We start from the raw sequence: 14,243 nt of genomic DNA, 5'->3' as shown, positions 1-14,243 counted from the left end.
AGCATGCTTTTAATTACTCACAATAGAGGGAAAAAAAGATTTCTAATTCATACATACCGCTGATTGGGCCGATGGAATTACTCATAGCGTATCGCAGAATTTGCTCATCTCTGTTATACAGGACAAATACACTGTCCACTGAGAGCTGCTGAGTAGCAGAAGTAGCATGTAACGACTCATCATGAATGCATTCATCAAAGGAGATGGTCTGTCGCCACTGATAGGCACCTGTGTATGTGGAAGCAACCCCATCCCTTTCTGGCTCTGTCACTGTGTACTCTCGGGTGGATGAGGAAGTGATCACTGCAAAATGGCAACAAGAACATGGATCAGAACAGAAATCAAAAATGCTGCGCCCAATTAGCATCTGAACACATTCTCATGCAAAGGAATAGGTACTGGATGAGGTTTGTTCTGTTCTCAGTGCAGCATTCAGGGACAAGACACATAATTTGTCTTGATGTAATTAAAAATTGAAATTTACTTTGTGGGCTGCCAGGTAATGAAAAGAAAAATTAACTCGGGAAACTCAGAAGTTTCTTTAGATGAAACTGCATAATGGATCTGTAAGCCGAGAAGGAGAAGAGCCTCATCACCAGCACCAAACTACACCCACTTTAAGTTCATTGCCATCTACTGGTCTTGGATTTTGAGTCCTGAAGATGACATGTCTGAGAGCCCTTGTACACTCCACAGCAGTTTTCCATATTGTGAAAAAATCTGACCATTATTCTTCAAAGCAGATCTAGGCTTGCAGATCCTCCCACCTACAGAAAGTTCCTTTGAATTCCACTAGTCTTCAAACGGACAGCAGTATATCAATCCATTTACAACAGTTGGCAAAAGCTGGGTTTCTGCTGTTTAAATAATGGTCCGTCAGATATGCCATAGGACAGCGGAAGGACACCTATTCGGTTGCTGGTAAATCAAACCCAGCCTGAAGGATGCCTCCTCCCAGGCAAAGCAGCAAGAGGGGCTCAGCACTGGATACCAAAGCCAGGCACCAGCAGACATAGCGCAGCGATGATGCAACTATACCACTTTCAGCTATCTCTAGCAATCAAAGTGTGCCAAGTACCATCAGAGCAAAGTGCTGTCTCTCTAATAATTAGATGCACTTGGGTTTAGGTACCACTTGCTGCTTCCCCTTTACTGCTCTTTTGATGGCGGGGTTGTCTGGCTGGAAGGAACATTACAACCTCGCTTTGTTTTTGCTGGGTTGAGACATCCACAATAAAGAAAGGATTATCCCATTGTAAATGGTGAAATGAATGGATCTCTTACCAAATCTCAGAGTCTTAGATCAGGAAGTAAGAGAAGTACTGAAGAGACAATGGAGAAAATTGCTAAGGGAATTAAGAGCATCCTAACTTTCTGGTCAGTTGTTTAAATTCAGCTCAAATAATACTGACCAATGCTTGTTACTAACAGAAGGCATGGTCATTGAAGTGCAGCTTAGCCCACACATACTGGTAAATTACTCGTTTGCATGGTCTCATTAGACAAGAACAAAGCCCATTTAATGACAACATTACTACAAATAGGTCTACAAATAGGTATACCAGTTTGGCTCCTACTGGAGAGCTGTGGACCCTACAAAAAGCTTTGCAATTTGTACGACTGTCATTGGCAGTATAAAAATAAGACCGATAAAAAATGGAACATCAGCACAAACAACAGTTGAAAGTTAAACTCGTTTTTTTTTCAATAAAAATATGAGAAATATTTGCATTGTCCCACTCAAAATCCACCTTCTTTGGGACCCATTCCTAAGAGGCAAAAAGCAGCTTTCTGTAAATAAATGTCATAAGCACACCCTTTAAGAAGGTAATAAAATCATGTTTTTCAGGTTGTCTTACTCTCCACGATGAGAAATGTGCACTTGTATATCATTTCCTTCTTAGGAAAACTTACCAGAACTAGAAGTGTGATAGAGTTCAGTGTATGGTTCAATATGAACTGATGCACCAGAGGGGATCTCAGGTATTCTGCCCTCCATTTCTGTGCTGATAGTAAGGTGACCGTGCTCATCAATTCCACTGAATTTCTGCTTTATAACCAGCTTCTCATTGTTGCCAAGAAAAGTAACTTCTGTTTGCCGTGTAAACTCGCCACCTATAGAAACAGTATTAGTTAAACCACTTTGCACTGGTTTCTGAATCCTTCTATTCACCATAACCACTTGTACCAGATAATAAAAATAACTATTTTCTGCAAGCAAGCTTTGATGTGGCACAATTACTAATGTTTTGGGTCCCTACAGAAATAACTTCCAGAGGTATATTTATAACTGAAACTCTCACTTCATAAACACAGAACATGCTAAACTGCAAGTAATCCTGATGAAGCAGGGTTTTTTTTTTTTTTTTTTTTTGTTTGTTTGTTTGTTTTTTAAAAAGGAGAATGAAAATCAACCAAATATGTTCAGACAAAACTAAAAATATTCAGTCTTATCCTATCAGTTGAAGTAGTATATGAGTTGTACATTTTAGAGAATATATCCATTAGGAATACAGTCAGTTAAAAATAAAATCCCACACATCTGTTTCTAAATCAAAACCAAGTGAAACGTATGTTGTAAATTCTGGAACAAACTTAAAGTACACAATATAAAAAAAAATCCCCAAATAATAAGTTAAGTTCATAGTGCAGGGCTGTAAAGGATAAAATTTAAAAAAGAAACACATGTTCTTCGAGAACAGATTGGACCTACAGCTTGAATTCATGTGCACAAACAAGTAGATAAGGCCCTGGACACTTATGAAAAGCTGTAATTGTGAGCTGGGGTTTCCTTCAAGTAAGTTAGCAAAATCATTTGCCTCTCATGTAGCATTTGCCTCCATTAAGAAATTTAGACCTTCACTAGGTCAGATTTCCATTGTGTTTTGCTTCATTGGCACAATCAAGCAATTAATATATTATACTTCACATAGATGTAGGGGCAGGTGTTTTTTTTCTGCAGCTCTTTACACTTAAGTACCAAAAATGAGATACTTTTTAATAATCTTTTTCTTGTACAGGAACTGGCCAATCCATTCTTCTCCAAGAGACTTACATGCTTGCGAACAAGTTGTAAAATAAAAAGCCCAATATCTAAACAATAAGTTTATAAAGCAATCAGCTTTCAGCTCAGAATAAATAGATTTTCATCCTATATTCCTTCTAGATACACATTTCTTAACTCAAGACGGAGGAATAAATATTTTAATTTAAAAGTTACCAGTAACGCTGAATCCATTTTTATATCCTTGCTGTTCCACAGCAAACATCCATCCTATTATACCTCCAATAGAGGCAAGAGGCAATAAAGAATACCCCAAGGTCTCCGGGATTGTGCTGATAGCAGTGTAGGCACGTCCTTGGTTCATCACAACGTAGGAGTGGAGATCAGTGTTCTCAAATGTAACTGGCACAGGGTTATTTCCCACAAAGATTCTTCCTTTGACTTTCCCATTGACTCTCTGAGGGGAACCTGGCAAATCAATGCAAGGCATCAGAAGAAAATGACAGTTCTCAAATACTCTGCAAGGAATGTGTTCAGAGCATGCACTATGTTCAAAGATGTTAGTGTCAAAATGAATGACAAACAAATGCTCACTGAATTCAAATGACAGGAAACTGCACAGAAGCAGTATGTCAGTTTGCTTACATGTGTATTGTCATTATACAGATTACTAAACAGCCAAAATTGCCGAAAGAGATGCCCTTTACCCTCATTAACAATTTTTCCTCCAAGGACTACTCCACAAACAGACTCTGCTCTTGCACTATCTCTGACAGTAAGTGGCACTTCACTTTTTCACTTGAATATGACACTTCATATCAATTTCTAGTGAAAGTAAATTTGCTCATTCCATGCCACCTAGAAGGCTGACACCCGTAGGTTTTCAGAGTAATCTGACTACTGACCTTTAGAGAAAATTTGTTTTGAGACTGTTTTACAGAAGTAGTTACTTTGGTTTACTACTTTTATTCTGTATACAGTATCCTAAATACACTCAAATTTAAGTTGAATTACCATCAGATGCTTTTTTTTTTTCTTCCCTCTGGAAAACTCAGATGTATGAACTGGAAGCTGAGCAGTAGGTTTTACTTTCTTGCCTTATACAACACAAAGTTTGCAGTCAGCTATTTCAGTTATTGACATGCATCTATACCCTGAGTCAAGTCACTATGAGGATTACAAGTGTGTACATAAGAAATTCCTTTATGGATCCTACACAGGAACAAAGTTTAAATGGGTATCTAACAAAAATCTGGCAGATTAGCCCCTTAGTAAAGGAGCTTAAGAATCAGACAAAGAGGAGCCATGCTCTTCACTTTGATGATCAGAGTTAATTTGTTCATCCCCTTTATACTGTCCATTTCTGGAGTGGGGATCAAATCAGGTTATGAAACTCTGGAACTTGACAGCTACTTCTAGCAATAACACTGGATGCTGTGCTATCTATTAAATTGTGTCAGTTACATAAGAAATTGCTAGAAAGTCATCTTAAAAATGCATAATTCATATACTTAACTATCTAAAATTATTTGCTCCATTTAGAAACAAACAAAAACACGTTTTAGAAAGCATAGCTCACTTAAAATACCTTTTAAATTGTCTCTAGTGGTAAGCTTTTCAGGAAACATTTAACCACGTCTTTTTTTAACTTTTCAAAACAGGTCACCTCATTCAAGCATGCCACATGCAATTGCTTCATATGCACCCAATTTTCAAAAAAAGTTACCTTCTGCTACACATTGTCTGCCGTTTCCTTTGTAACCAGCAATACAACTGCAACAAAATCCATTGGGGTAATCTTTGCAAATAGCATGAACAGAGCACTGGTGGCGATTGTTAGCACAGGTCTGTTGGACATCTGTGTGGTAGCGGAACACTGCAGAAAGTAAGACCAGACACTTACTTTTTTTGTAATTACTATAGTATTCACATGCCCCTGATTCAGTTTCAGAGCATACCTACACTCATTTAATCAGGGGTTTTCTTCACATTTTGTCTTCAAGGAAAACAATCAATTATAATTCATTTTTTTTGCTAACGTTGGAATATGTAAGTAACAGTCCACTGTTTTCCAGAAAACATCAGGGTTTCACATGCTTAGTTCTACTGAATTCACTGGATCTACGCAGTTAAGCTGTCTTGGTGAAACTAAACACAATATTTTACCTGCCGTTGCTTCCAAACCAAAGGAAAAGTGAACCTTTCCAACCTCAGAACAAAATATCAGTACAATACCTAGGAGCATGCACCACACACACACACTAATCCTAGTTGGTTGAACCTATTATTTCACAGAGAAATGCTCACATCTGCTTCTTGAAACAACATCTGGGTAGTCAGTCACACTGTTTTGAATTTTCTATAAACAACTCCTCAGAAGTTAGAATTGCAAATACTAGCCTTGTAAAACTTGAGCCAATATTTTTAGCCAATGATCTTTACAGCAGTCATTATTCCCAACCTTTATTAAATCACCTGTATTCAAGTAACACATCCAGGAAAGGAAAAAAAAGCAACCAGGTTTCAATAGAACCCATCATAAGATCTTTACCAGGAACAGCTGCTTAATGAAGCTAATAAATTCAGATCATATCTTTAAAAACAGTCCTGGACAAAAGACATGGAGAAATCAGTTCCATAAATTATGGGTCAACTTTAGGAATACCACTAGCCTTATGGGAAGCTTTCCTTAGGAGAGATTCCAGTTCCCCAGACACTGTAAACTTGCTCTCCTGTAAGCCTGACCACAGGATTAGTTCACTAGACTGGCAGGATGGGATTCTGAGGTGACATCCAGGGTTAACTGCCTCAACGAGCAATGCAAACTTCTTAAAAGTGCCCAGATCTTCTGAATGCTTTTACAGCCTATCCAACTTAGCAGGAACCAAGCTGTACAAAAGACCTTACCGATACCAGTTTCATCAAATTCTTCCACATCTATGACCTGGGGTTCCTGCGGTGGGAACTGCTGGGCCGGGAACTGGCGAGGTGGAGCTTTTGCTGTTGGGAAATCTTGATGACTGTAAAAAGACTCAGTTGAAGGTGTTCCTGTTATATCTTGGTATGACGTTACCAAGTCTTCCGCAGCTAACTGAGGAACGCTATACGTCACGTGCTGATCCTCTTCTATACTGTCCATACTGCTGGTGACATACTGTTGTCTTATTTCAGTGGAGCCATAGTCTGACATAAATGGTTTTGAGGTCATCTCCTGGTCTTGTTCACTGGACTCTACGCTCTCCAGAACATTGCTGATCTTGGCAGGCACAATACTGTCAGACGAGCTACCAATCTCAAACACCCAGACTCCTTTCTTCCCAGCATTGCTGCTTCTATCAAAGAGAAGTGTATGCCAAATCAGAATGGTCAAGTGCAAGTTGTGGTATTTTTATGCTACACAAAATGTAGTACTTCACTAAGAAATATCAAGACAAACTGTTCGATTACGTAATCAACATAGTACTGCACAAGTACAGTTTATTCAGCTACAAAATTCCACTGACAATTTGGATAGCACTTTTTCACCACATTCAGAGCTCTCTTCTTGACTCCAAAGAGGTGGAAACAGAAGGACATATTTGAGTCACAAAGGTCTCGCTAACACTTGTTAGAACTTTCTAACCTACTCCCTTTCCTTCTTGTTCACTTTTTTTTAATCCCCCCAAAAAGACTGCCCATGAAAGAGTATAAAAAGTTAGTCTTAAGTGGTCCTATCTTCAGAAGAGCTAAGTAAACAGCAGCTCCTAGCAGGGACAACAGAATTCTATGAACTTTTGAAAATTACACCAACGTCCTTATATTCTTCAAGAGAATGAATATTTATCCGTGGCAGACTTTGCGATTTTTTAAACGCAACTTATTTCTCATTGACTCATGCTACAATTAAGAAAAATGTGGAAATCCAGCAGGTTTTCTTGAGAAGTTTAAAAAAGCATACTTGTGCAAGTTTCTAATGCTGTCTTCATCATTAGCGATGATATTGTAGGATCCCGGCTTTTCCCAGAAGTAGTAGTTTGTGGAGGCTTGGCTAAAGCCAACCATAGCAGGAATCTTCCCATCATCATTCTTGGAGTATGTACTATAGAACTGCAAACTGTCTTCTGGGTAAAGGAAAATAGCATAGGAACTGGAATCGGATGAGGCTAAAACAGCCTGGAATGTGTTTCTCTGTGGGGAAAAAAAATAAAACAGACAATAGAATGACTTTTTTCTTTTTAAACACAAAGTCAAAATCTGAATTTCCATAACACATAATGAATGCATCATGTATTACTAGGAAAAAAAATCAGTATTATGCAAACTTATGTTTTGCTCAGGCAGTTTTACATTTGGCATGCATAAATATTAAACAGAAAGAGGAAAGTTAAATCATTAAGGAAGTAGCCATCTCCTTAAAATAAAAGGCAATGGGCTAGACTAAATAAAAAGATGTAGAAAAGTGGCATGAGTATATTTGTAAACAGAATATTTAAAGAAGAGTTCAATTTGCATGTTGCTGCAAATGTCTGTTGCTGTGGGAACACTCCTACACACTGTAGGAACCGTCATTACAGTACCTCAGACATCAGCTGTTCATTGATATAACAGTGCAGAATCATTACTGTGAAAACAATGGTTGCGTCAAGCTAGGTGCAAGAAATTAATCTTTGACAAAAGAAGACCTGCTAAATTGTGGTAATGTTCTCAGCTTCATACATTGCCGAGCAGGCTCATCAATTAGGATAATTACAATGCATGAAGTTACAAACATCAGAAATCTTCACAAGATAGTACCTAACAGGACTTAAAAAGCAAAAAGAAAAGGGAAATGGATTGCAAATAATACAAAAAGTAACCTCTAACTGCTTCTTCATTCAATACTTGCTACAAAGTATGGGCTTTTTGTTAATGCAAGGTCAACTCTCTGAACTGGATTCACAGTCTGAAGTTCTTATTAGTCCTTATCAGATTTTAGATAGTTTGATATCAAATTGACTTAGTAGTCTGTTGAACAATTCAAGCCAAATGGATTGTATTCCACAGCTGGAGGGCAGGACATGTACAACTATTTCAGTTATTAACGCATCACACTTAACATTTGGTATGGGAATGTCAGGGAATACAAAGAAATCAGCTACTAAGGTTCAAGCATTTTTCTCTGAATGAATAACACTAAAATTAAAAAATCTGGTAAAAATTGTGCAAACTCCTACTTTGCTACAGCCTTTTCAACACAAGAACGCAAGGAATTCAAGCCTTCAAAAAACAGGTTACGGTGTTACACATCAACTGAACGTGTGTCCAACTTGTCTCAAAGCTCTGATTAACATTCACCTTTTCTTCCAAAGTAGGATCTTCTCCAGGTCCCTGGTAAGGAGCCACAAGCTTCCAGGTAACAACAACAACACTGCTGGGTTCGAAAGTGGTCTCAGGAAACCCCCTTTTGATGTAGTCTGATGCAAGTTTCAAGACCTCTGAGGATGAATCTTCTCTGTAATACACATTTCCACGTCCATCTGTTGTATCCAGATCAGCCATAAAGGGAGCAATAGCCCCAAAACTGACAGGGAATTGACCGAGATATTTTTCCTCATTTGAGGGTTCATTCACTGCGATAATCCCATTAGTGGCAACCTAATAAAAAGTAGAAATTGTAAGATGAATACTGTTCATATGCCTGTCTCCCACACTTATGTGCTCTAGATCACAATATTTTCATTGCATTTCTAAAAGAAATTGAGTCAGAAGTCAGCCTTGTATTTGTAAAGCAATGAAATTTTGCAAGCTTCCTTTTCAAAAAACAGGTGTACTTTACAAATTGACCGACCTTTTTCCCCTAGAAAAAAGGGATTTTAGCCATTTACATTTCAGATCCTTATTGCCTCTTCTAACAGACATCCACATCCAGCACATTTCACAAGTTCCCAAGTCTTTCTCAGACCAAGACCCAATGCAACCCCATTGCGAGCCTGTCACGCGTTGTGCGCAGACTCTCACTGACGACCAAAAGCTCGTCTCCTTTTTAGCTGTCCCTCTTGCAGAGCAGCTTTACAACAGCATTACCAGGGATGGTAAAGATGAAGCCAACTGTTACGTTTTTGTTAAGCAGTGAGCTAGACTCTTACCTGGATGCATATCTACTAGCTCAGTGAGAGGTAGCTGGTCAGTGAGGTGATGACTTGCAAGCAACCACCTCTGCCTCTGGCCATGTTTCCAGATGTGTATGGCACTGTGTGAATCAGCCACGAATTTCCAAGTGCTTGACTCCCCAGCAAAGAGGGCACGCCAGACTGCCTGCAGGCAGCCAGGCACTTCCAAGCCCACAGCTGCTGGCACGCATGCCAGTGGCTCACAAAGGGGCAGAGGTCCCAAAACTGGCACCACGAGCCATGCAACTACACCAGATGCCTCTCAAACCTTTATCTCGCTTGCAGGGATTCCTACGTGTCCAAGAAGAACAAGCCACCACTGGGTCTCCTCACATGGTCAAGACATACACAGCACTACACAATCTTTATGAAGGCTTGGAAGAGTGTCCAGATGGCCACAGTGACCCAGACCTCAGGGCCATCTAGCCCAGCAGGCTGTGCCCCCCGCTGTACCTGCAGTACAATACCTTTGGGTTCAGCAGAACACAAAGCACGCTCTTCTCCAGCCAGCCTCCGTCCACGTGCAGCTCAAGGGATTCCCTGTGGTTAGACTGTTTACTCATCCTCAGTGGATCTCCTTCAAGTATTTGTTAAGTCTTCCTTTCGACATCTCTAAACTTTATCCATACACAAAATCCTTTAAAAAGCAATCCCTGACTCATACCCTGAGGTCTCTCCTGTTTTTGTTTGTTTTCAGTCTGGCTCCCCACTTCATTTTATGGTCCCTAGTTTTTGTACAGGGACATATGGTCAAATCCTACCCAATCTCTCCCCTAGTTTAATTTCTCCTCCAGAATGAAGACCCCTAGCCTAATCTGCTTGCTAAGACATTTTTGCAAGGAGACGCACTCCATCTTTAAAGTACGAATTTAGAGTCGAGTCAAAGTATTTCTCTTCCCTCTTGCTTATGGCTTTTGCACACAAGCGTTCCTACTCCCACTCTAAATCATCTTGTGAGAGATGACTTGTATTCAAAATATTTCAAACAAATTCCATGCTCTTCGTCAGATTGGGTGTGTGCAGACTTTAAGCCTGCCTGGTCCCCCATGTATGGCAGAGATTAAAATACCAACGTGAGAAAATACGATCAGAACTAGGTAATATTACAGAACAAATTAGTGGGTAGAAGAAATGACCTAACATTTGGTCTTTCCCTTGTCATCCATTGGGGGATATGCATCTGACTACTCATTTTATATCTTCCTAAGACTTAAATGCAACAAGTAATTTAATTAAGGGGATGCAGAAATGCCAGCCATTTTCATTCTATGTTTATAGTTTATAAATGAGATGGTTCAGTTATAAATGTTCAGGGACTGTTTGGTTGCTAGTACTCTATCACCAAGAAAACATTTGCAAGCTATTAAGTGAAAATAAATACACCAGCTGAGCATTTTGTGAAGAGATTTTAGTGTAGAGAAAGAACATCCATCGTTACTAAAAATGCTTTTCGTTTTCAGATTTAACGATACAGTTATATCTACACAGATAGCAAGTATCATGATTTAACTTTACCCTGTTCCTTTTAATCTCACACTGACAGCTTAAAGTATAAATCCCAAAATACAGAGAAGTAACTCAGAGTAAGCACTGGGTTTCATTAAAGCATCGTTCCTGTCAAATGGGAAAGGAAAAGAAGAAAAGCATCAGGTGGGCGTTGTCTAAAGACCAGCTGTACTGTACATCTTTCCTTTTAGGGTATAATTCTATTTAAATTGACAGGAACTAACACGGATGTATTTTTAGCATGTCCAACTTCTGGATTACACACATAGCTAACATACATTCATAGTCTGTCACAGAACAAATCACACACACTCTGTTATGGTCCTATCTTGAAAAACTAAGTGAGGAGAAGGAGCTAAAAAGTAACTAAGTACTTCTACTGACAGAAAAAAAATATAATACAAAAAAAGTTTCAGGCAAATGAAGTATTTTTTTTCTCTGGCCAGTTGCCAGGCATTTTAAGGACATGAATATTTCTGAAGAAAAAAAGAGCTTAACAATCGAATTTATTTGTATAACAAAGTGCCTGTAGACCTACAACATCACAGCTTTCTAATATAAAGATGAAAGATTATTAATTTAGTAAGTTAATAAAATTACCAGTTACATCGTGCCAATCTTGAGTTAACGGACTCTGATTCTTCCCCCAGAGGAAGATATCTCCACTCCTCTAGCTTTTCCACATCAGTAAGCTCTAGTGTAAACTGAAAAAGTCTTCATAGAAGTGTGTCACTAAAACAAATAGATCAGTATGGGCTACTGACAGGATCCAATGTTATAAACCTGGCACAGGAAAACACTTTATTCTCCTTGAATATGTCTTCTGAAGATTATTGTATGTGAAAATCTGATGTTTCAATTTGTATTGAGTAAAAGTTCTCTCTCCTGGCTATGAAAATAAAAAGTTTTGTTGCTAGGGATTTTATGACAAGTTGATAATAAAGACTCATTCCTCACAAGTCCTTGCCTTCCCATTTGTATGTAGACCTGATTCAAACAACTCAGCTTCCCAGTGACTGGAAAAATAGAGAAAAACCCACATGAATTTTCAACTGATTGATGATGAAACTTGCAAAAATCATGTGCTCAAAAATTAGGATAAGCTTATCACATACATTTATAAACTTGGTAATATTTACTATCTGCTAGAAATATCTGAGTAAATTCTGCTTACCAAATAACATCATAGAGCTTGTAAGTACTCACTGCCAATATGCAAAATTGGGTACCGTGTGAAGGTGCATTTAAGACTGCTCAGTACATTCCTTTAACGCGTATACTTCTTCTTTCCCGACTCCCATACACTTTGTGCCATGCTTCTGTTTCACAATACTTGTGACAGATTAAATGCAACACAAAAGCCTCTTGGTATTAGGTAGACCGATATAAAATACCATTCATTACCAGACTTGGCCAATCCGAGAATTGCCTTTCCTCACTAACCGGGCTGAAGGAGCCCTAGGATTGATTCTGGAAGTGCCTCTACATTGTCCCAGACCAGAACTAGCCCTGAAATCACTGTGGTTCTATGGCACGGGCAAGTAACGAGAGCATTAAGCTAGAGAAGCCTCGTGGTGCTACCCAACCTACTGTCCCCTTCTGTCCCTTATCGGGCACGTTCCTCGCTATCTCGCCCCTCAGCGACTGGACACACAGCCCGGCTCTGTCTGTGCCTCTCAAAGGGCAGTTCTGACTTGGGCTGGCTAATCAGTGACCAAGCGCGAGAAGCCAAGACAATGCCCGAAAGGCTCCAACTGACGGCTGGGCTCCTCTTCCTACCAGTGAATTATCTCTCCCTGCCTCTTCACAACGCCCACTTTCTCACGTAGGCATCCCTCGGTATTTTGGGTTTCTGACGTGATTTCGGGACTTATCTAGGTAGGGACAGTGCGGGCAACGAGAAGGAGCACGGCTTCGGCGGTGCCGCGATCCGGCGTTCCCCGGCGCGGGGGAACTACACGCTTCGCACGCCTACAGCTGCAGCCCGGAAGGCATGACAGGGTGCGAAGCTTTCCCAGCATCTCCGCGAAAAACCGCCCCAGCAGCCAACCCTCAGCCTCACGGCGTTACAGCGCGTTAATCCCTCTGCCCAGCGGGCCGGGTTTCAACCTTAGAAATCTAAATCCCGCCGCTGCCCCGCCGCAGGGCTCTCCCAAAAGCCCGCACTCACGTGTAGGGAGCGCACGGCCGTCCCGTAGAAGCGCAGCGCCCTGCTCAGCTCCAGCGCCGCCGAGCGCGAATCGTCGCCGTGCTCCAGCGCCGCGTCGCCGTGCCCCGGGCCGTGAGGCAGCAGCAGCGGCTCGGGATGGGGCTGGGGCTGGGGCTGCAGCGCCGGGGCGGGAAGGAGCGGGCCGGGGAGCGCCATGGCAGCGGCCAGGGCCAGCAGCGCACAGGGCGGGCAGCGCGGCGCGGCGCCCATGGCTGGCGGCTCCCGGGGAGGCGGCGGTGGCGCGGCCCCGCCGCTATAAGCGCGGGCAGAGGGCGGGGGGCGGGGGGCGGGGAGCGGGCTGAGGCGGGGAGCCGCCGAGAAGTTGTGTGAGGGGGGGAACGGGGGAAGCCCTGCGTGAAGGGAGCTCGACGCCGGGTGGTTATCGGCAGGGACAAATAATAATAATAATAAAGAAATACGCCCAAACGTCTGTTGTAGAGTACATCTGTCAACGCTAGAGCGTCACCGACTGTAAAGCAAAACTCACGGAGCAGCCTGAAAACGGAACTTCACTGATGGTGAGGTGCATAGAAATCTGTATACAGAGCAGCGAAACAGCCCCCGACTACATCTTCCTACTTCACAGCCTAGTCCTGCCACCAAGAAACACCCAGAATCAGCTGAAGAATGGATAAATTTCATATTCTTTCCTAAAGTTTCCAAGCAAAGACATTTCTAGAGAACACCAGTGTTTTAAATCTTTAATTAAATCTTTAAATCTTCAAATTAAATCTTTAATCCTTAATTCAAATTAAATCATTTCAATTAAATTTTTAATCATTAATTCAAATTAAATCTTTAAATCGTTAAATCTTGTCCAGAGAAGTGTATGCCGTGATATTTCCACAGAATGCCGACAGCAGAGAATCGCCTGAGGGGAAGCAGCTGAAACCCTACTCACATGCTTTTTACATGACTTCTTACTTGTCTTTAAACACCTGCTCCTTCCATTTCTCTCATTTTCCCCAGTCAGTCTCATCCGATTTCTCCCGTTTTCCTAGAATCTCACTTTTTAGGTAAGAAAGTACCGTTCTGCATTTGGCGAGTTGCAGGAGCACAGGACGCTCGGCGAAGTGCTATAACCATGCCTTCCTAAAAGGGGGAAATACATTTGGGTATGTAATGAACATTGTTATTATTAGCAACCCTGTCCACCTGATTTCTACATTTCAGCGAAAGCAGCAACTGAGACACATAGCCCGGAGGTCTGGGAAGAAGAGAAGCCCTCCCTCCACACGACCCAGCTCACTCTGTACTTTCACCTGCACCTTCTCCCTGTATTTTCACGGCCCATTAAATGGTAACCAGTATCAGCAACAGCTCCTTGCCCAAGTTAAGTGTGCACACTCAAATACGACGGAATGCCTTCACCATAAAATCACCCTTTCTTTCTAAC

The 14,243-nt window shown here is 41.1% G+C and overlaps 1 protein-coding gene across 10 annotated transcripts in view; it reads right to left on the bottom strand.

Annotated features, from left to right (window-relative positions):
• Positions 1-13,089, bottom strand: part of NID1 (nidogen 1) — a 61,343-nt gene extending 48,254 nt beyond the window's left edge. For all 10 annotated transcript variants that reach the window (XM_066994015.1, XM_066994013.1, XM_066994018.1 and 7 more), the window contains exons 1-8: positions 12,809-13,089; positions 8,318-8,617; positions 6,942-7,171; positions 5,912-6,336; positions 4,731-4,880; positions 3,221-3,472; positions 1,915-2,115; positions 58-303 (exon numbers count right to left, since the gene is read on the bottom strand). In XM_066994015.1, the coding sequence (XP_066850116.1) occupies positions 58-303; positions 1,915-2,115; positions 3,221-3,472; positions 4,731-4,880; positions 5,912-6,336; positions 6,942-7,171; positions 8,318-8,617; positions 12,809-13,057 (2,053 nt within the window). In that variant the 5' untranslated portion in view covers positions 13,058-13,089. The remainder of the gene's footprint in view (positions 1-57; positions 304-1,914; positions 2,116-3,220; positions 3,473-4,730; positions 4,881-5,911; positions 6,337-6,941; positions 7,172-8,317; positions 8,618-12,808) is intronic.
• Positions 13,090-14,243: the final 1,154 nt, after the last annotated feature.

Source organism: Anser cygnoides, chromosome 3 (assembly GCF_040182565.1).
Source record: "Anser cygnoides isolate HZ-2024a breed goose chromosome 3, Taihu_goose_T2T_genome, whole genome shotgun sequence".
Classification (NCBI taxonomy): domain Eukaryota; kingdom Metazoa; phylum Chordata; class Aves; order Anseriformes; family Anatidae; genus Anser; species Anser cygnoides.
Note: the sequence above shows the minus strand (reverse complement) of the source record. Positions and strands in the feature narration are given on the sequence as shown.